Here is a 22,365-nt window from a genome sequence, read left to right on the forward strand (position 1 = left end):
CTGAAAAAAGGATTCTAATGATAGAATCCCATATAAAAGAAAATCCCCAATAATTCTTTTAGTTTTTCATATAACTATTAAAAATATAAGTAAATCCTGAAATTTTCACTCTGGCCACTAAGACTAACACTTTTTAATTCTGTAGGGGTTTTCTATTCAGCAATCACATTATTAACATCACAGACAGTATTACAATGGAAGGTAACACCTCTACAGATAACACCACTGAGCCATCATTACATCCAGTATTGGCAATAGATGATGTCACAGACCATGTCTAGAAAACTCTTCCCTAGACCTCAAAGAGTCGACTCCAGACTATTGCTGGCTATGACCATAACTATGCTGTAAAGCAGATCACTAAATGCTGTTAACAGAGCAGAGAAGCAGCTCTGGCAAAATGGCCGCCCCCATAATCCTAGAAAATAGATTACAGTTTAAACTAGAATAAAAAAGTGATTTCTTTCTCTGATTTGAATAAATAAAATTTGGTGACACATTGCCTTTAAGTGGTTATTACAAACCTTTTTTGCCTCAATTTATTTTTGTGACAACTTGAAGCCACCGTTTAAGGTACGTGATAAATCCTGTGCTATAATCCACAAATGTTAAGCCTAGAATTTTTGTAATATACCACTGTTACCTTAGGCATATTTTTTTTGGTAAATATGTTTTAGTTCTGGTATATCCATGGATATGAAGGTGCTGTTGATGGATCTACTTTTAACATTGATCTCTTTAGTACTCTGGCTGTGTATTGATTTGCTGCTTTATTTGTCCTGTGGTTCCCTTTATGTTTGTATTCACACACAGCAGATGGTCACCTTCATCTGAATGAGGCTTGCTGAACTCCATGTGGTGTCACCTAAACAATCCTATTCGGATGAATGGAAGTCACTCAGTATGCAACAAACCTGCCTTGTGTGAATATACCCTTAAGGAGTTGCATAAGAGTCGAAAAACCTGGCTGCTTTCTTCTAGCAACAGCGCCCCTTGTGTGTGTGACCGAACTCTGGTATTTCACATTGGTCCTTTTCAAGTAAGTTGTGATAAATAGATATAGTTGTGTATAGGAATCATGTCATGTGACCAGGACAACCTTTCACTGTGGCCATTCTGTTTTTCGGGGCAAAATGGTGTAGTAGTATGATAATAAATCCGTGTCTTACCCCTTATACTGCTCTGTACTTGGGTAAATCCACAATAAGATCCATCAGCAGCAGTGATACTGACTGCAAACCTGGTAGACTATGTTATTCCAAATACAGAGCCAAAGGGGCCAAGCATGGGACACTGTTTCGGAGAGTGTGCTTGGGCCATACCCTTCTTTTTTAGACTGTTTAATGAAGCACAAAAAGTACTTAAAGGGGTTTTTAGATGCTGTACCTGGAGGTTTAAGAGCTGGATCCAACCCTCGGCCCCAAGTTGCTCAACCTTTACTGCAGTTAGAGGTGACCTCAAGTGAGGATGGAGGGGCGACATGGCTGCTATTTTTGATCACGTGACCCAGGGCTGAAGCCCTAGATTCAAAATGTAAAAACTTCGGGAGAGAAGAAATCCCTGGAGAATCCCTTTAATAAATAGCTGTTTTTAACCGCTCCCACACCTCTATAAATCTGGCATAAGACCGAATTCTGGAGCTTTTGGTTTGTTAACTTCCCTCGCCAATGTACTGTATGAGTTTTACCTGGAGTGTTCTTTTAAGGAGGTCCAGGGTTTTTAATTGCCGTATCTGGGGGTTCCAGGGCTGGTTCTGCTACTTAGGTCTTGTGATCAGAACTAGCCCCCAGGTCACTCTACCTCCTCTCTCCACAACTACCTGTGCTATGGGGACTGGCTGACTATAATAAAGCTCAGGTAACAAGAGGTCGAGTAAAGAGGCAGAGCGGCTCCGGGGGCTGGTTCTGATCACATGGACCAGTATCAGAACCTGTAAGATTAGCAAAAAAGGGTCATAGAAAGTGTCACGGCATACTCTACCTGCTCAGGAGGCTGAGGGCCTTTGGAGTCCAGGGGAAACTTCTTAGGGCCTTCTTCAACTCTGTGGTTGCTTCAGCCATCTTTTTCGGGGTGGCCTGCTGGGGGAGCAGTATATCAGCCAGGGACAGAAATAGACTTGACAGGCTGATCAGGAGGACCAGCTCTGTCCTGGGGAGTCCCCTGGACCCAGTACAGGTGGTGGGTGACAGACGGATACTGCGGGAGAACAAATCCCACCCCATGTATGGGACCTTGATGGGACTTGGCAGCACTGTAAGTGACCGTCTGCTTCACCCCAAGTGTGAGAAGGAGCTATCGCAAGTCCTTCCTCCCAATCGCGATCAGGCTACATAATCTACTTCAGACCAAGCGAAGATCACTCCGCACAGAGAACTAATGATTATGAAGTCTTCCTTCTTCTGTTCCTTAGCTGCTATGGACTCCTAGTATATCTTCTCTTCTCAGCTTATGTGTGTCTACTTCTGTAATATATTACTGGGTATTATCCTGTATCTGTATTACTTTGCTGCTGTAACATGCTGAAATTTCCCCACTGTGGGACTATTAAAGGATCATCTTATCTAAAAACCCAAGGTGGACGAAAGATAAATCAACTCTCAGGAAACCCCTTTAAAGAGGACCTTTCACCACTTTTGGGCACATGCAGTGTTATATACTGCTGGAAAGCTGACAGTGCGCTGAATTCAGCGCACTGTCGGCTTTCCTGATCTGGGCCCAGTGTGAAGAGCTTACGGTGCCGGTACCGTAGTGCTCTATGGTCAGAAGGGCGTTTCTGACCATTAGCCAGAGACGTCCTTCTGCCTCGCGGCGCCAATCACGCTGTGCTGTGGAGCGGGGAGGAACTCCCCCCTCCCGCTCCTGATAACACTCGTCTATGGACGAGCTGTGTGAGCAGAGGGAGGGGGCGTTCCTCCCCGCTCCACAGCACAGCGCGATAGGCGCCGCGAGGCAGAAGGACGTCTCTGGCTAATGGTCAGAAATGCCCTTCTGACCATAGAGCACTACGGTACCGGCACCGTAAGCTCTGTACACCGGGCACAGATCGGGAAAGCCGTCAGTGCGCTGAATTCAGCGCACTGTCAGCTTTCCAGCAGTATATAACACTGCATGTGCCCAAAAGTGGTGAAAGGTCCTCTTTAAAGAGAGGATGTCTTCTAGAAACTTTGAGGAGCCAAGAACCATGAGGCTGAGATACGGCTGCATGCAGCATCTTTATTATTGTAATACTCTTTACATAGATCCAATATTAAGAAAAAACTGTACAAAATCTTCTCGCCAATCCCGCACAAGATCTCAAATCTAAACTCACAAAATAGGATTTTGTCAGAAGTAAGAAAAATACATGCTTCATTTATGGGATCTCTTATAGGATCCTCCTAGGAAGGACCAAGGCAATGAAACGCTATAGGTGTCTGAGGCTATGTCTATATAGGATCCCACCCGTCTCCATACTGCATTGCTTGCATCATAAACTGTATACATGCATTTAATGATCTGGATAATGTAGACAATAATTTCTGCTTCCAGGTGCTTGAGGGTAAAAGATTTATATGGAATATAACTAGGCCCGGGAGCAAAAGACCATAATATGGCTGTCTTATGCCTGCAGTACCCAAAACCTCCTGTAGTTGTGCTAAACCAAACCCAGATTACCATAGAGTTCTAGGATGGTCTGTGGTTTAGTTTCTTGTAGATCTGTAGGTTTGGGTAAAACGGACAATAAAACCTTGTTGTATTACAGATATCTGAACCCGGCCTTACTCAGCTTAGAAATAAGGGGGGGTCAAGTGTAAAAGCATGTGCACAAAAAAACCCTAAAAACAATAAAGGTATGTTCATATGAAACAGCAGCAAACCCCACTGAAAATGGAAAGATGACTGTATTTCTTTTCCTCAGGCCTGTGCGTCTCCATGGTAAGAGACTACAAATCAGCCCTGTGTAGTTGTATTGTACAGTTGTATATCAATCACTACCATCTCTACCACCGTGTGTCAGTTTGTGTTGATGTCCGTGTATTTCATTCTTTTGGCTAAAAAAAGCAATGACCGCAGGATCAGACTACACAGGATTTGTTTGTAGTCTGTTACCATGGAGACACACGGGTCTGCCCGAGGTCATAGATCCAAAACGCCATTAGCTGTTTAATCAAAACCAATTACAAAGTCTCTGCACTTTTCATTTTCGATCCATCAGAACAATAATAATAATATCAAACTTTGCAGTGTGGTGATGAGTCGATGTCGGTGACGCTGAATGTTCTATTCCGTGCAGCGGCTTATTAATTACTGATACTGTTACATAATACGGAGCTGGAACACGGTAATTAAAATGGAAAAGTTTCCCACATTTAATTAGCTTTGTATCTTTTAGGTTAATTACAGAAAAATTATAACATAATCACAAATCTGGAGTTAATAGACCTAAACTGCCGCAAGGAAAATCTGTGCCGTTATTTGTAGCAGCCAATCAGATTCCATCTCGGGCCCAGAAGTTATGGCAGCCTTGTGATTGGTTGTTAGCACAGGCGTCTGGATTTCCAGGTTAGTAATGATATATAGTATACAGATACTATAGAGACCGCTGTCTGCTGAGAAGGGATTATTCACACATGCCCTGAAAGGGAGAAGGGCAGCGCTAGATTCAGTTTGGAAACTTCTTGGTTCGGCAATACTTGCATTCCATATTTTGGAAGTTATAGACCTCGGCCTTATGCGATTCCTCAGTTATTCCGCCTGGAAGTGTATGTATGAATTACCAACTGGGTTCTGCTAAAGAGACTTTCCCTATGCTGTCTGCTGCACTAACAGGAGCATTGGTAAGGCCCAGATATCAAATCCATATTTCCAGGAGGATTAATAGAGGGATTGCATACTGCACTCCTCTGTTCTGACTGATGTCATACGTGACACATGTAGATACTTAGATGAGGAGAGTTGATGGCTCCTCTTTAGTTGTGATGACACCGTCTCGGTTTCTATGGCTACTAATGATAAATGTAGTAATTACATAATCTTTGTTCAGGTCATATTTCCTCCAGATAAGGCATTTGCTGTGGTCCAGGATATAAGAGGTAATGACTTCAGTTTTATTGTTCTGATATATAGCTATACTATATAGATATATAGTATACAGCTATAGTGTTAGTGATATCATACAGGCTGCTATGAGAAACCACTAGGGGGAACTTACTGAAGGCAATAATAGAAGAGTATACAGAAAGCTCCCTCTAGTGGTGGCTGCAGACAGATATTTTATTTTCTGACTAGGGGATGTGTGGTGCCACCTAGTAAATATATTGTAATATATAAGTTATGTAGAAGACTAGGTGACCTACAGCCTAGTCATCACTATATATAATATGGCGGATGGATTTTAAAAATTGAAGGTAGCCATTTTACTTTTTTTTTTTTTTATTTATTTATTCTCTGGGTAACAATGACCTCACAACCCCTGACCATAAACCTGATCTGTGGTGATTATCTGATATATGCGCCTGTACACACTGTAATATACTGCGCTTTGACTTCAATGGGAGGACCCCGAGCACTACACAGGAAATAGAGCCAGCAGCCATGTAAATCTGATGGGTATGAGAGCGCCGGTCAGCCCCCACCAATCAGATATTTATGGACTAACCTAATGATAGGCCATACATTCCAAATTCCTGAACAACCCCTTTAAGGCACTGAGTAGAGAAATGGCCTGCAGAAGGAATCCAGACTGCGCTCACAGGATGGCGGCCTCTGTGAATGTATAAAACCCATGTGCACCATCATATCCGCTGCGGTTATATCCGCAGAGCATCTACAATGAGACTAAATAGTTACTTTGCTGTATACAGCTCTGGTGCAGATTGCTAGGTCTCCCTGGTTACAGACCACCAGCGCCGTCCAGCACAATCCTTTATACCTAGCAATTGTATATAAGTAATGGAGGCCGTACACATTAGAAGGTAGTCGGGTGATGGGCGGGCGGGCGGGCGATCGCCTTGCCAGACACCGCCATACAAGTTTCAATCTGTTACCATGGTGTCATGATCTATTAAAGGACTATAGATCTTTCATGGTTGGCTAAAATGTACGAGTCTAAAGTGACAAATGTTATGATTGGAATCGTCCACTTTGCTCTTCAGACTGATGTTTGGGCTCTTACGTGTGACTTCAGGATCAGACTACATAGGACCTGTTTGTAGTCTGTTACCACGGTGATACAATCCCTATAAGAGCTGTAGACACAAAATACTAGGAAACATTTAGTCCATTTCTCATTTGATATGGAGGACGCTGATAATTTTGGGTTTGCGCAGAGTACGCAGCCTATAGTTATTGTCACATACTTGGTATTAATACTGGTACAGTTCTACATAAATATCGTACACTGGTGTTCAATATCTTTCAAGCACCTGGACACCATGATACATATGTGATATGCACATGTAAAAAATACAAAATACATAAAGATATAAGAATAAGCCAAAGGCCATATTAAAGGGATGGTTCAGAATTAGAAAAACGTGTGCGCCTCCTCTGCCAAACAGCGCCACAGGTTGTGTGTGGTACTGCAGCTCAGCCACATTACTAGACACAACCCTGTTTTTTAGAATCCTGGACAACCCCTTTTAATTGGCACATAAACATATTATTATCTGTACAGTACACTTGTCTATATCGCCCCGGTTCCGCTTAGTTTTCCTGCATTCTGTGCTTTTCAGGCTTTTTTAAAAATGAAAAGGGTGGATTTTTTTTTAAATTTATATACATGTAAAAAAAAAAAAAATCTTTCAAATATTGGCACACAACCATATGTAGATCCAAATGTTTGGCTGGAATAAGGCACGTGGCACCGTAGCACTTCTCACGGGACATATTTGGGTTGTCTCATATTTTACATACCAAAAATAATTTTTTTTTTTTTTTTTTTTAACTTCAAGTAAAGTATTATAATATAGTAGGATGGGCTATCAAGTAAGGGGGTGGGGTTTATTCAAACATGTTAGTACGACATGCCTAGGACATTATAATAGTACCTCGCCCTTACATGCTTCCCCCATACATATATACTAGCGCCCTTTGGTAAATGAATACTGCACATATATGTTCATGTTACTGCTCTGTAGACCCAGCCTCATATACCGTACAGCGGCCGATAAACTTCTACATCTGGAAAACAACCGAAATATGATTTGCAAAAGAAATTGTTGTTCAACTGAGTAACAAAAAATTGCCACAATTTGTGGGTGATGTGACCCATTGTGATACAAGTTGTCTAGTGCAATCGATGCAGAATATATTGTGGCACGGAGCTCAGAGCTTTTTGGGGAAAGTTTTTGAAATAAAAAAATCTTGTAATGGTTCTGTAGTACGGGATTGGTACTGACCAAGAACCTAAAGGTTGAACGTTACTGAAATGATACAAAAAAGTTTTTGATTTGAAGTAAAGGTTCCCATGAATCCATGCCGCAGGTCTCTGGTCAGTATTTGTCGCTGGCAGTGAAGACCATTGGGAATCCTCCAAGTCTGTGATAAAGTCCAGCTCATGTTTGACTCATGGGCTGAGCCTGGCGGCTCTTATGTACAGAAGGCCCCGAGGTCTGTTCAGGAGCCGGCGCCGAGTCCATGAGTCAGGCTTGTTCTCATAGCTGCGTCTCATCCCTTGTCTCTGGATTTCCTGTGTGTTCGGTCTTGTAACTATTGCTGCTTTTTCGACTTTGAGTTTCGTTGGCAACGTGGGCTAAAGGGTCCGATCTGATGAGATATCTGAAGGGCGGAAATGGAAATACATTTTCAAAATACATAAAATTCAAAGAATCTCCTTGTAAACACAGCAATAGGAGACCGTCAAATAAAATGGAAAAACTGACCCTCTAACTTTTGTTGCTCTGTTCAGACATTGTAAAATGAAGAGGCATTCGAAGCAGAAATCAGCAGCGGATTCCTCTTCATTTTCAGCAAACTGTTGTGACATTCCGATGATTTATCAGGCTCAGATGAATGGGACTAATCATAGGGAGTCTCCAGCAGCAAGTTGCTTAGGTTTTTTCTAGCATGCTGCTCCAGCTCTGTTACTCATTAAACAAAAGGTGTAAGGGCTAGTTCACACGAGGCAAGAGGGGGCGGATCTTGGTGCTAAATCCTCCTCAAAATCCGCACCCTCACAATAGAAGTCTATGTAGACCGCCAGCGTTCTTTTTTCCGCTAGCAGTTTATTTCCGCTAGTGGAAAAAAGGAGCGAGCTGCCCTTTCTTCAGGCCGATTCCGCGGCTGATTCAGTTGCGGTGTCCGCCTCGTGACAGCACGCTCTGGACTAGGCCCGTTCATTTGGGCCTAATCCGGAGTGGAAAGCCGCAACTGCATGCCTGTACTGCATCGGCATCCCGTCGTGGCAGCTGTGATGGAATGTGCACATATGGAATCCCCGTGTGAACTAGCCCTAACACCCATTTTATTTTTTGTTATTCTGTCAGGGATTGTTTGGTGACTGTTTTTGTTATAGATTATTAATCATCTTATTAATAAAGTATAACTTCCTTTTGATAGAAAACAGAGCATTGCTAGAGGGAACTTGGTTAGGCAGTAGAGTCTATACATACAGCTGTACTCATTGCAGTATGTAGGGCCCTGGGGGGAGGGGGGGTCACTTCAGATGGCTGCATCTCGGTTTTTATACCGCCTAGAACAAATCTTCTGGCATCATAAGAAAGCTGAGATTCTGTAAAAGACCTGGAGTTATCACTAGTTACACACACAGAACTGCTGACTAGTAATATCTCAGGGTGTTTTAAAGCTAGTTCTGTGCTGTGAGAATCTCAGCTCTCATGTGATACCACAGACATTGTTATAGGGGGTATACAATCAGAGATACAGCCACTTGAACTGCCCCCCTTCCTTTTAGCAAAAGCTACATCTGTACACACTGGCTATACAAATGTGTATGGCTTTCCCTGGTAAGAGCTTGGTGACAGGAGAACTTTACAGCCTGTTTTCTTTTAAAATGAAGTCAGATAGGTTAAAGGGGTTGTTCAGGCTTTTTTTTTCCTGGCCCATCATCAATATATAATCGGCCAATCATATGTACAGCGCTGCTTCCAGTGCCCGTCCAGTACACAATATCGGGCCAGAAGCGCTGTATAGCGGCCCAGCGTCTGCTCTCTTTTGAAGTCCGTGAAAGCTGCACAGCTAGACAACAGATGGAGCCTTCTGCTTCTGCTCCCATATGGATTACAGACGGGCACCTGTGTACAGATGATCAGTCCAGGTGTCGACCCTCTTATTGATCATATTTTTATGGCCTATCCTGAGGGCCATAAAAAATAAGCCTAGACACCCCCTTTAGGTATATTGAAAATATTCTCCAAACATTCCCTGACAAAATAGTATGAAAAAATATTATCTTTCCAATCTCTGACCAATCCCACCCAATGTTTTCTAGAGTCCCCAGACTCCCCCTGTACTTCCTGGCCTTGCTCAATATGGCCATCCAATGGCCGACTGTAGTGGTCACCGTAGTGGTCTGTGATTGTGATGACTAGGACCAGGAAGTTACTGAACAGACATGGTGGGGAACAATACATGGCAGGATTACACTTTGAATTAGTGTAATTTTTGGTTTAGTCCTTCTAGATGTTCAGAATCCACATTTGTCTCTTTCTGTTTGTACTTACACAATGTCATTCAGTTCCAGTCGCGTGTCTGGTGGGGGATTAATGAGGACGTAAGACAATGTGTTCTGGTGATCGTTCATCTCATCTGTGGAAGGTAAAGGAAGACTGCTATAGTCTCTCTACTCTGTATTTTATACATTTACATGAGTTCCAAAGTCTCACTGCTCTTACAGTAAAGAATCTGTCTAGGACTATTGTAAAACCTTCTTTCCTCCAGACAAGGAGGACGCTCTAACATTCTTGTTATGAAATTTATTTTCCCATAATGTTCAGTGAGTGAGAATGGAGAGACAGGGGCAGGGCTTGTTACAGCTATCGGATATCTTGTAACACATAAAGCAGCTGTGCTGGCACATAACATTATTATATTATGCTGCATTTTGGGAGAGGCCTCGCCCCATTTAATAAACAACACTCCCCCTTTTTGTGACCTGGGCACTAAATATGATGGTCATGCCCTTTTCCCAGCCATTAACATACATGAGGTGCTAGACTGGTGGGTGTCACTTCTCAAAAAAAGGGCCATGGCTTAAATGCACCAAGACTTAGTAGTAGACAGATTTCTGGTTTTACAAAACTGCCATTTTTGAGAAATTGTGCTAACTCTTAAGGGTCCAGCACACTAACAGATCAGGTTGAGCCCCTCTACCTAATACAAATGAGTGGTACAATAGAGGAAAGAGACACCAGCTGTAGAAGAGGACACAATGGAAAATATCAGGTTCTGTTCACACAATGCTGTAAGGAAAGAGGAAAGTGTTAGGGGAAGTCTTCAGGAGCTTGTAGAGAAGATTAATGGTGAGTTTCTTGATGTTTACAAGCCACATTGTAGATAATGATGCAGAACACAGCAGAGACATGGAGAGTGAATAAAGGGTTCAGTGACCGTGACCAATATCAGACGATTAACTGCAAGTCTGAACATACCCCAAGCCAAACGTCTCACAATAGGGAGATTATTTCATATCACGGGCCGGGCAGACTCCTCCATGGCCAACACAAAGGGCTGTGACACACTTCAGCGATCAGATAGGCCGCTCATTATACAGTAACTTTTTACATGTCAGAAGTTATAATAAGTGAGGGTCTGGTTTATAGACCCGCCCCCACACTGATCACTGAAATGAGAGTAAGGGTCCTCTTAGCTGAACACAGTGCCCCTTCTACTGTGGTAGATGTTGATAATTTTGTCTTTAGCTATAATAAACCTAACTAAGGAAAGATGATCACAGCTCCAGGGGCGCAGCACTCTACACCCTCACTTTAGTGATCTGTGGGGGTCTCGGCACCCAGGCCCCCGACTATCAAAGCATAACTTGTTTCTTTTGAACATGGAGGTACTCCTTAAAGGGGTTATGTAGGATTATATTACTCATAGTCAATCCCTAGAGGGAAATGTCTGGCCACAACTACCTCCAGTAAAACTAATGTCTTACTGAGACCTGGGATCGCTGCAGCCTCTGCGTTTTGAAAGAGATTATTTGTGATGGCAGCCCTTTAAGGCCATGTTTGTGTAGGGGTTAGGAGCTCTGTTAGTGAAAAGCAGATCCCCCAACTGCTATATTACAAATAATGCCCACACAATCTCTCTGCCTGATGTGAGTACATAGTTTCATGATGGTTCAGTTACAGAGGTACACAGTATATTTAGCATTAGAAGTAATAGGTAGACGTGTCTGTGTACTAAACCAGATTTGCCACTTCTAGCTGCCCAGAAGTTGAAGCCTCGGTGAAGCCAACACGGACAGAGCTGTGGGAATAGTCCATACTACAGGTATTCGGTTATTTTTGGTATGCCCTGGGGCAATGTTCTGCATTGCAGTAATTATTCTGATAGAGACAAGCTGGAGAATCATGGACATGAGACAAGCCGGTTAGTATGGTGGAATTGCCAGATGTTCGGTCACAAATCTTTTAGTGCTGTATGGGTTAAAGATATAAAGGATAAAGCCAGTTAGTATGGTGCGAGCTGCAGGTGGTCACGGAGAACATGGCAGCAGATGGTATGGGTTGGTGGATGGTCGGGCAAGACCTGTCAATATGGGATGGTTAGTGGAGAGTTATGGTTTGCAGATAGTTAGGGTAAGGCCGAGGGTCATTGCAGCCAGTTCTGCTCCATGGAAGAAGCTTTTTTTTTTTCTTTTTTTCACCTTCTGTGAATTCATGCAGTGAGTCAAAGCCTATCTGAGCCCACAACGTATATTGCCAAGTAGTAGGAATGCGTCAGGAGATCACTATTCAATCGACAACCACGTGCCACACACACTTAGATGTAATTTTTTTTTTTTTTTTGTGCAAAGCCGGCAATATATAGAGTCATTGTGGGACCTTCCATGAAACAATGCTTGGGGCTTATTTTTTTTTGGATAAGTGAGCACATCAATGCTGGAAAATGCCAACTTTCGGACAGCTCTTGATTTCCAATTTTTTTCAACTCTCTACCCCTCATGTATGACTAGAGCAGGACCTAAGTGTACCAGTTGTTCCCGGAGCACCCCTTTAAATGGATTGCTATAATTTTTTGATCTTCTAAAGGTGTTATATGGGGAAATAAAAAGTCTTGCATTGGATAAGTCTCTAATATATACCAGCCCCCTGTTTTCCCCACTTTTCGGTGTGCAGAGCCTGGTGGGGGGCTCTCTGTAATGTAACAGACTCTACTCTATGTACAAGCAACAGGAGTAGAGCAGAGTGGGTCACACCTTCAGCAGGGGAGCAATAAGAACAAGATTTTTCACCCCTGTTCTGTAAACCTAAAAATGGGGGTATTGGGGACATCCATAAGAAGCCTATTCAGTGCAGTAATGAACTGAGAAACTTCCCCACATAAAACCTGTAACCGGGTTATCCAACTGCTATCAAGAAGCTGAAAAATAGCTGCAAATGTTAGAAAACAAAAAAGAAGCCATAGTCGCCTCTTCTTTCCCCTGGTGATCCGGTGCTGATGCCCTGGCCGTCCTCCCGTTATTTATTTACATGTGACTGCTGAAGCCAATCGTTGGTCACAACAGTCCTGAGCTGTAAGTTACTGGCATCGCACTCAGCGCTGTGCCCGGACAGCAGGAGTATGGTACGTCACCGCAAGGACTGGCTGAGCCACCGGAGTATCAGGAGAAAGCAGAGTGGAATAGGGGTTTTATTTTAGAATTTTTCAGGCTATTTCTTAGACCTTGGATGACCTGTCTAAGAATATATGTGCCTTCCTGAATATCCCCCAAGATCAGTGTCCTCCATCCTTTAACAGCGTGTGTGGGAATGTGGAGGGCAACAGGCTGGAAACCACTGATCTAGATGGCTCTCCTAGTGTCTGGTTTTACAGAAACCTCACCCATCTGAGTGGCAGTAAAATATAAATTTTATATGAACATAAGGCCCAATCCTTCTTTTCCCCAGACATAGGGACACCCCAATACATATTGGTTGTCTGGCCAGTTCTCCCAACAACATTTTAAAGTGACCCCTTCACCATCTCAAGTTCTTTTCATCCTCTAGTAGCCATCCCTGCATGGATTCTTGTGCAGTTGGATCATCTTTCTCTAGCCTCCACCGTTTCTGAGCTATCAGTGTAATTTAGTGCCTCCATATATTAACTAGGCTCTCTAATGTCAAGTGGGTGAAGGGGACGTACATTTGAGCTCTGAGTCCCATTCCCTGCCTGCTTTTGCTTGACATCATCCACGTGCCATTAGAGAGAGTAGTTAGTTTTAGTGCCTGATCTGCTAACGGCAGAGATTGCTCAGGAATGGTGGGTGCTAGAGAAAAACATCTAACGGTGCTAGGATCAGTGGAGGGGGCTATTAACGAAAAGTCCTCTTTGCATTCTGTGTTTTACTCTCTTGTTGACCCTTGTAATTTCTAGACCCATAAGGGGTTAGTTATTCCCTGGTGTGTACATGCAGCTTGCCCATGCCTAATACCCCAGGCTAAGAACACACTATCATCTATAATAGGCTGTGCAGAGCGTCCTGAAAGCCAAGTTGGCATGTTCATCATCACATTGTGTGCTGAGTCAAGCTTGACTCCCAAGGAGGAGAATTACCTTGCAAATATCCAAGGTTTACCCGATTCATCACATCACTGGCAGTTAAATTTGCTACATCCTCTACAGAAAACATACAGAAGAGAAAGGTACAGACATGAACAAGAGAGAAAGAGAGAGAGAGAGAGATCAGCAGGCGACTAAATCAGCAGAAAAGAAGATCGGGGGCAGCCTTTTTGTGAGCTATGACGATATTGTTAGCTAGTGACATCACCGCTATGACTTGCTGATGTCACCAGTTACAACAGCATTAACATTATACATAGATTTAGGTCTCTGTTAGTACAGTCTTCAAAATGGCTGCCTCCAGAAAAGGGTAAAGTCACAGGTTAAAGTGAAGCTCCACCTGTATTGTACAATGTAACCTTTACTGAGAGTTTTTCAATACTCCGTTGGCATTGGTACTCCATTTTTACTCTGCACTCTGTGTTAGTGGAATTTCCATCTTTTATTCAATGCCTTTCCACTAATTCCAGGGCATTTGGAATTTTTTGCCTAGCCCCCATCATTCCTGAGTTACCAGTGCTGTTAGTTTTAGTGCATGGTATGCGAACATTACACAACATTAGGGCAGCGGTCCCCAACCTTTTTTCGAGGGAGGGATTGGCACTATTAGGGTTACTATAGCTATAACAGTCCCCCCCCCACCAGCAGCACCACCACCACACAGGTAATGTTAATAACTGCCCCATTACCTGTGGGGATGGGGCTCTTAACAAGGGTAATAGGCAACATGCAGCTCTCCAGGGATCTGTTGTGGCACACAGGATGTGTGCATCTTCTATTCTGTTCCCCAGCCCCAACATCACCAAAGTGAAGGTTCTGGCAGTAACATAGAATATGCAGACATCTTGTGTGTCAGAACAGATCCTGCAGCTGCATTACTACTAGGTAAATGGGAAGTGATCTGGTGTAGGCTACACCAGCAAATTACTCTCTAAAACAGGTTCTGTACCAGGTGTCTGCCGATGCTCCAATGCTATGTATTACACGCAGCATAGGAGCTTCAGCGACACCTAGTAGCCAGACAGAGATCCCCAAAGACCGACCCTAAATGCAGTGGTTGGGGATCTCTGCATTAGGGACTCTAACTGGCATATCAGGCAGCAAAACTGACTGCAATGATTGCTCAGGAACAGTGTGGGCTAGAGATAAAACTCCTGCACCAAAATCAATAGAGGGGCAGGTATAAAAGGAGAAGAGAGCCAGGGTGGTGAAAGGTCCCCTTTAGGGCAGTGGCGCAAGATCCCCAGGTTGTGTTTGGTATAGCAGCTCAACTCCTTCGAAGTGAATGAGGTAGAGCTGCTATACCAGACACAGCCCATGGACAGATGTTTCTAGAAGTCAGCCATCCTTTTCTAATCCTAGACAATTCTTTTAGGCTTTATTCACACATTGCAGTTTTGGTCAGTATTTTGTAGCTAGGATCAGAAAGAAGTATAAAGCTAGATTTTTATATGTGGCTTGTACTGAAGATCTAATCCTTCAAACTGTTAACCAAATCTGCAATGAGCCCCAGAGCAGCTCTTTTCCCATTACAGGCCCAATAATCCGATCAGTTGGCAGTATTCACATGGCGACAGACAAAAAATAAGAAAATAACAAATAATTTAGAGTTTGCTGACTACAGGGCCAATATATATTAAAGGCAGAGCTGCACTTTAAGTGAAATAGGAAGTTTTTATAGGTCAACTACAGTTACCACATAGTAGGCGGCATCCAACAACCCTGACAAATTTGGATCATTTACTTCCACTCATCCCCAACCAAATCCCTTGTGACCCCACGCCACAGAACATCCCTTTAGGGGGGGGCCACACGGTGGCTCAGTGGTTAGCACTGTAGCCTTGCAGCGCTGGAGTCCTGGTGTTCAAATCCCGCCAAGGGCAAAAAAACCATCTGCAAGGAGTTTGTATGTTCTCCCCGTGTCTGCATGGATTTCCATCCCATATTCCAAAGACATACTGATAGGGAAAAAATGTACATTGTGAGCTCTATGTAGGGCTCACAATCTACATAAAAAAAAAAAAAAAGAACATCCCTTTAGTAGCCCTGTCCGAAACCTTTCCAGTGACGCCTCCCTCTTTATCTCCCAACTGCCTCTTCGCAGCATCAGCGGCCGCGTCTCCAGCCGAAAAATCCAACTGTGCATGTCCGTCAGCCATTTTTCCGTGGCCGAACGGACGCCCGTGTAAGAGGAGGTCAGAAGAAGAAGGTGGAGGTGTTGCTGGAGAGTGTTGGGACAGTCTGTGCTTTCTAAAGACTCATTTACATAAGGAGAAAATAAGAAATGTCTCAGTAACGGCAGCGTGGATCAGAGTAATAAAGGTAGGAGAAGAATAGCCTTTCTTAAGGCTATTCCGATGTGGACTTCGTTCTAATGATAAAATCCCTTTAAGACCAAATTTTGGCTGGGGTGGGGTAGCCTAGCAAGAAATGAAAATAACAGGAGTAGATTAACTCCTCTGAAGAATTTCTACAAGATTATTTCAAGATCTTGCACTGACAACCAGCAGGGGCAAGATCATCCCCAGTCCTTTAAAGGGATTTTCCAACCCTCAGGGTTTCTTTTGTATTTTTTTAAATTCTGATGATCTATCCATGGTCCTAGCTCTGGTAGGCTGATCTGGCTGCCTCCAAGCATCAAAAGCTGCAATCTTGTCCACTGTATTATGGTAGTGCTGAGTAACCATGACATGTCTGATCGGCTGATGCATGTGGGTATGACCTGAAGAGGGGAGTGTGGCTGTGTCCCCAAATACCAACATTGTCCTATCAGTACCAGACTGTGTAGAGGAACACCACTTTGACAAGGGGAATAGTATGGCCCAGTTGTTGTCAACATATTCATATACACTATGTGATCAAAAGTATCCGGACACCTGGCTGAAAATGACTTACAAGTTTGTGGCGCCCTCCATCGGTAATGCTGGAATTCATTATGGTGTTGGCCCACCCATAGCCTTGATGACAGCTTCCACTCTCGCAGACATACATTCAATCAGGTGCTGGAAGGTTTCTTGGCGAATGGCAGCCCATTCTTCAAGGATTGTTGCACTGAGGAGAGGTATCGATGTAGGTCGGTGAGGCCTGGCACCAAGTCGGCGTTCCAAAACATCCCAAAGGTGTTCTATAGGATTCAAGTCAGGAGTGTGTGCAGGCCAGTCCATTACAGAGATATTATTGTGGTGTAACCACTCCGCCACAGTCCGTGCAGTATGAACAGACGCTCGATCGTGTTGAAAGATGCAATCGCCATCCCCGAATTGCTCTTCAACAGCGGGAAGCAAGAAGGTGTTTAAAACATCAATGTAGGCCTGTGCTGTCATAGTGTCACGCAAAACAACAAGGGGTGCAAGCCCCCTCCATGAAAAACATGACCACACCATAACACCACTGCCTCCGAATTTTACTGTTGGCACTACACATGCTGGCAGATGACGTTCACCGGGCATTCGCCATACCCACACCCTGCCATTGGATCGCCACATTGTGTACCGTGATTCGTCACTCCACACAACGTTTTTACACTGTTCAATTGTCCAATTTTTACGCTCCTTACACCAAGCGAGGCATCCTTTGGCATTGACCTGTGTGATGTGTGGCACCCAATCACCTGACCACGTTCGAAGTCCGTGAGTTCCGCGGAGCGCCCCATTCTGCTCACTCACGATGTCTAATGTCTACTGAGGTCGCTGATATGGAGTACCTGGCAGTAGGTGGCAGCACAATACACCTAATATGAAATACGTATGTTTTTGGGGGTGTCTGGATACTTTTGATCACATAGTGTATTTCTAGGAGGGATAAGAGGAAGAGCACTGATGCTCCAGAGTTGTGATTTCATATGGAATATGTGTTTAATAAAATAGAAGAAAACTCTCTAATTTTCTCTATACAACATATAAACCCCGTCCATATGACTTACCATTGTTACGGACAGTATACGACACTGAGAAATTTGTAGTGAAGCTAAACTGCTACGACTTATAACCCTCTGACAAGACAACCCTGTTCACCACTGTTTGGGAGGATCTCTGAAATAATGGTCACCTTTCAGGAGCATGCGAAGAGCCCTCACATTCCTCGCGTAGAGTACTGTCGAGTCCGTACATACAACAGTTGGAGTTGGGAACTACAGGTCAGGCCTACCACACAGTCTACAGGATCATGTGCAGAGGTGACTTACCGTAACCTGTAGTTGGGAGGCCCAGATGTTTCATGCGGTTTTTCACTAGCTCAGACAGTTCCTGGCGCTCTGACCTCCTGTACAGGTTCAGCCTCTGCTGACTGATCCACTCCGCTGTTTTGGTGGCCTGCTTGTTGCCTTTCCTGCTGAGTCTCCGTGCCCACTGCATACTCTTCCTGCGCAACAGCGGGTGTTCAGATTGGTCACTGGACGTGGAATTTCGATGACTGGGTTTTGCCGTCCAGTGTTCCTTTGTGTCTTTTGTGTCTTCACAGTCTTCAACATTGATGGAGATTTGGGACTGAAGAGGTAAAAATAGCACAATTGTGTTTTTGATGGTAGCCGATCCATTAAGAGGTAATGTACACACCCCATCTGAATACTTTGTAGAGCTTAAACCAAGTCCTGGGGGTCTCCATCTGGTGCGGACCTGTATTACAGAATAGGGACCTTGCTCATAGGGAGCATTTCCTAGACAAGTTCTTATAGAAGCCTACAGGGCAGGGAACTGGTTTGGTAAGGCCGGATAAGGATGCATCATATCCCACTCCCATCAACTGGGGCAGCAAGTGAAAATGGTGGCATCTAATGTGTTAAACGGCCAAGATCAGAGACTTACTACTATTCCAGTTGTAATTGTAATAACATGCAATAGTCAGAAAACAGGAGAAGGAACCGAAACGACTTACCTGCGTTCTGATGTCATGTGGCTGTAAAATGGAAAACAAGACACACCATTAATGACATGAGGCAATAGAGACTTATTCACACAGTAGTTTTCATGCACTTGTAAAAAACTACTCATGTTTGTTTTGATGCAGGAAAAAAATACTACTTGACCGAGGCAAAAGTCAGTCAAACTTTTAATAGAATATCTAGGCGAGTTATAGATTGTGACCAGACTGAACCAATCCGAGAGCCTCAAGACATAAGACTAGATCTCTAATGGGTTTTACTTGTAAAACTTCACTGCTGAACTGCAAGGGCTTATTCACACGTTGCAGTAAAATTGCATCTTATGTTGTGGTATTGCAAAGTATTGTGACTATAAGATGGTGGCTTGTTACCTCAGATGTAGAGAACATGTGTGACTGTGTCCTGTAGATTCCTATAGGAATCTCTGCACTGGATGAGCAGTATTTCTGAAACAGCCGTCCGTAGGTCCTGATCCAGAGATCGTCCTCTGTGATCTTCATCTGAAATTAGGAAAAGAAAGTCAACAAAAGTGGCCCTTGTTATATACACACACACACACACACACACACACACACACACACACACACACACACACACACACGGGTGTGCATGTGTTCTATAGTCTAGTAGTGGCTAAGCAGACAAGGATCGGACATGTTGAAATCAGAGTGCCCGCTTCTGTATTACCCAAACCTCTGCCTTTGGGGGTTGGTCAGGACATCCCCATATACATTAGATGGTCACCGATTCCCTTCAATGGGGGATAGACACTACTATTCAGCTTGGCTGGATTCCACCTAAGCCTCACATTGAAGTGAATGGAACATTTCTGTGAGGTATTTTACATGGTGGGTCCTGCTGCAAAACCTGCTGTGTGAACTTGCCTTTAGAGCGTATAGATACACAGCTGCACTCACCGCACATAGATACCCTGAGCCTGGCGTAGTGTCCAGTCCTAGGAGCAGCCTGGTAATGGTGATCATGTAATCCTTCACAAAGGACTGAATGAGGATACAAGGAAAATACATAAATCCGATGAAATAACATATCAGATACAGCAGATATCGGTATTACATTGTAAGCCTCGAGAAACCCAATTCTATGTAACTGGGAACCCCAGAAACCTAGCTGTTTTATCATGCAATCTGATTCTGGGAAAGCTGGGTGATGGGGCTGTCACTCAGCTTGCACAGGCTACTGAATGGCATATCTGCCTAGTACTAAAGTGACACAGGAGCAGAGAATTTTAGTTCAAGGATGTTTTGTATACGGAATGTATCACCTGTCTTATTTTTCAATCTATTTCCATACTACAGGTTTGCATACTACATGACTGTGGCTTCTAGAAGAGGATGTTATGGGCATGCTTTGTGGCCTGTTCAAGAAGAATGACTATATAAGCTGTGTCCACCACCCATTGTGACTGGTGGGTCCTGTTTTACCTACACAGAGGTGTTACTAGTAACTGTTACTTGTAATCCTGCCTGGGATAATAATGAGATGACTGCTGACAAGTGATTTCTACAGAACAGGAATTGTCAGCCTATCATTTGACAAAGGAAAAACTGCAGAATTTCACACTATAGATAAAGGCATAAAAAATGTAAAGAAACAATGTTTAGCATAAATACGTGACGTACACTGTTAATATTTACCCAGGTGCATAGGTAAAGATTGTCTTGATATTCTGAACTGTATTTGCTCACATTTCCTGAATTGAGTCTGACCTGGAGACTGGGACTCCTTCCATTATAGTGATCTCTGATACTAGAAGCCCCTGCCTCACCTCAGCTTTACTGTCTTGTACAGTATATTGTATGGACATAAGAGCTGTGGCAGTCAGGGAATAGATCACTGTGATACTTTGAGTCCGAGTCTCCTGACAGGGTTTAGGCCAGGAGATCCTGCCAGTCTATGTTCCATTCCATTCCAATTCACTTATATGTTGGAAATTGTAGGAAACAATCTGCTTATGCAGTACCATTGACTACCACTTGGTGTCTCCAGTAGTTATTTGTATCTGAATGTGTGTACATACTCTCAACCATGTAAGGCTTAGGGCGGGTTCACACCAGCACCCGATCTCCAGGTTTCCGTCTTCTGCCGACAGAAGATGGAAACCTGACAGACAGTGTCCGGCCGTGAGCGCTTGTGAGCGTTTTGAGCTCTCCACGGCGAAACCGTTGTGTCCGGTTAAAAATAACTGTTTAACCGCGGAGAGCACAAAACGCTTACGGGCGCTCACAGCCGGACACTTTCCAAACCCAATCAGATGAATAGGTTTGAAAAGTGACTGCAGGTTTCCGTCTTCTGTCCACTTTCTCGGGCAGGAAATGGAAACTGCAAAACTGAGATGGGGCGCTGGTGTGAACCTGCCCTTACACACGTATCCTAAGGAGAAGCAGGAGGTAGGAGGAATGCTCCTCAGAATGATCCAAGTTTGTGACAATGATATTTGCTGACCTGATATAACAACGTGTCCAACATACTGATACTGAACACTCTGCCGGCAGCAAATGGGAGGCGAAACATGAAGGCCAGATTTGATCCATTCTCTCGTTCTTTCTGCAGAGATACAGAACACAGACCGGTATACATTGAGGACAAGGAGTGTAAGAGTTATACATGTGCAGGGCTTGAAACAATTGTTCTTTAATATGATGTATCTGAAGGCACAGTACGCAAGGCGGGGGCGATTTAATCTCTATGAGATGCCGCTAGTCCACCAAAGGGACTGCCCGAACCATTAAAACTTTATTGATGTTTTTCCACTTACTTTTTCCAATTTAGAAAGTGCGAGAGAATAACAGTCTTTGGCTCTGAACTGCATGAAGCGCATGTTGGAGGGATGGGTCAGCTCGGTGGTGATGCTGAGGCTTGGAAATAGTCTGGAACGAGAAACAAGGATTTCCATGGAAAGTGCTGCAAATAAGTAATATATGATGTGAGACACGGCTGGAACAAGGTTTGTGAAGGTGCTGGAGCACTGAATAATAAAGTATATAAGATATATAATAAATGTCGCCATACTGTACCCAAATAGTAGTATCATCATATTGTACTTAATAGTATTGCCATACTATTCCCAAATAGTAAATGCTAGCATATGGTATTCAGATAACCATACTGCCATACTATACCCAAATATCATTTGCACAGTATGCTAGCATTTACTATTTGGGGACAGTATGGCAGTACTGTTAAGAGCGCTGCCATGCTGTACAGAAAGTGACACCATACTATACCCAGATAATGGTAATATCACTATAGAATATACCCAGTACCACAGCGGGTCTACGTGATAGCACCATATACTGTCATACGGTGAATATATAACCAGACAGAGAACACAACCATGTAGTGCCGACATAATGCCGTACAGTGCCCTTGAAATATCACTAGGTTATTGGCCCTATGTCTCTCTGTTGCCTTTTTTTTTGTCACATCCAGTCTTTTTTTTTTTTTTCCCCCAATATATTTCTTCATCGTAGCCGTATAAGACCTTGTATGTTGCGTGCTGAGTTGTTGGTGTTGGGTTCTCATTATACAAGAGCAGACTTTTCTATTGAGTTCAGAAATGCCCAGGATTTAGAAGAGAAAAAAAAACAGCCAGACACTTTTTTTCCCCAAAAAAAACACCTAGTCACAGCTTTGTTGGTATTGCATCTCAGCTCCATTAAAGGAGTTCACCAGACATGGCATCTGACATGAAGAGACAAATCTGTCCACCTGGTGGTCAGGGCGTATACTGGGCACAGGTCCTATTCTTATTATTGGCA

General features: G+C 43.6%; 1 protein-coding gene across 7 annotated transcripts in view; it reads right to left on the reverse strand.

Moving 5' to 3' along the window:
- Positions 1 to 3,233: 3,233 nt before the first annotated feature.
- The window catches only part of KCNT1 (potassium sodium-activated channel subfamily T member 1), a 214,274-nt gene continuing 195,142 nt past the window's right edge, over positions 3,234 to 22,365 (reverse strand). For 5 of the 7 annotated variants that reach the window (XM_075259496.1, XM_075259502.1, XM_075259500.1 and 2 more), the window contains 9 exons: positions 21,363 to 21,474; positions 21,050 to 21,151; positions 19,504 to 19,587; positions 18,958 to 19,086; positions 18,580 to 18,600; positions 17,891 to 18,191; positions 13,702 to 13,764; positions 9,663 to 9,747; positions 3,234 to 7,758 (listed from right to left, as the gene is read on the reverse strand). In XM_075259496.1, the coding sequence (XP_075115597.1) occupies positions 7,635 to 7,758; positions 9,663 to 9,747; positions 13,702 to 13,764; positions 17,891 to 18,191; positions 18,580 to 18,600; positions 18,958 to 19,086; positions 19,504 to 19,587; positions 21,050 to 21,151; positions 21,363 to 21,474 (1,021 nt within the window). In that variant the 3' untranslated portion in view covers positions 3,234 to 7,634. The remainder of the gene's footprint in view (positions 7,759 to 9,662; positions 9,748 to 13,701; positions 13,765 to 17,890; positions 18,192 to 18,579; positions 18,601 to 18,957; positions 19,087 to 19,503; positions 19,588 to 21,049; positions 21,152 to 21,362; positions 21,475 to 22,365) is intronic. The other 2 variants (XM_075259498.1, XM_075259501.1) reach the window with 1 other exon arrangement.

The sequence above is a fragment of the Leptodactylus fuscus genome, chromosome 11 (genome assembly GCF_031893055.1).
Source record: "Leptodactylus fuscus isolate aLepFus1 chromosome 11, aLepFus1.hap2, whole genome shotgun sequence".
Classification (NCBI taxonomy): Eukaryota; Metazoa; Chordata; class Amphibia; order Anura; family Leptodactylidae; genus Leptodactylus; species Leptodactylus fuscus.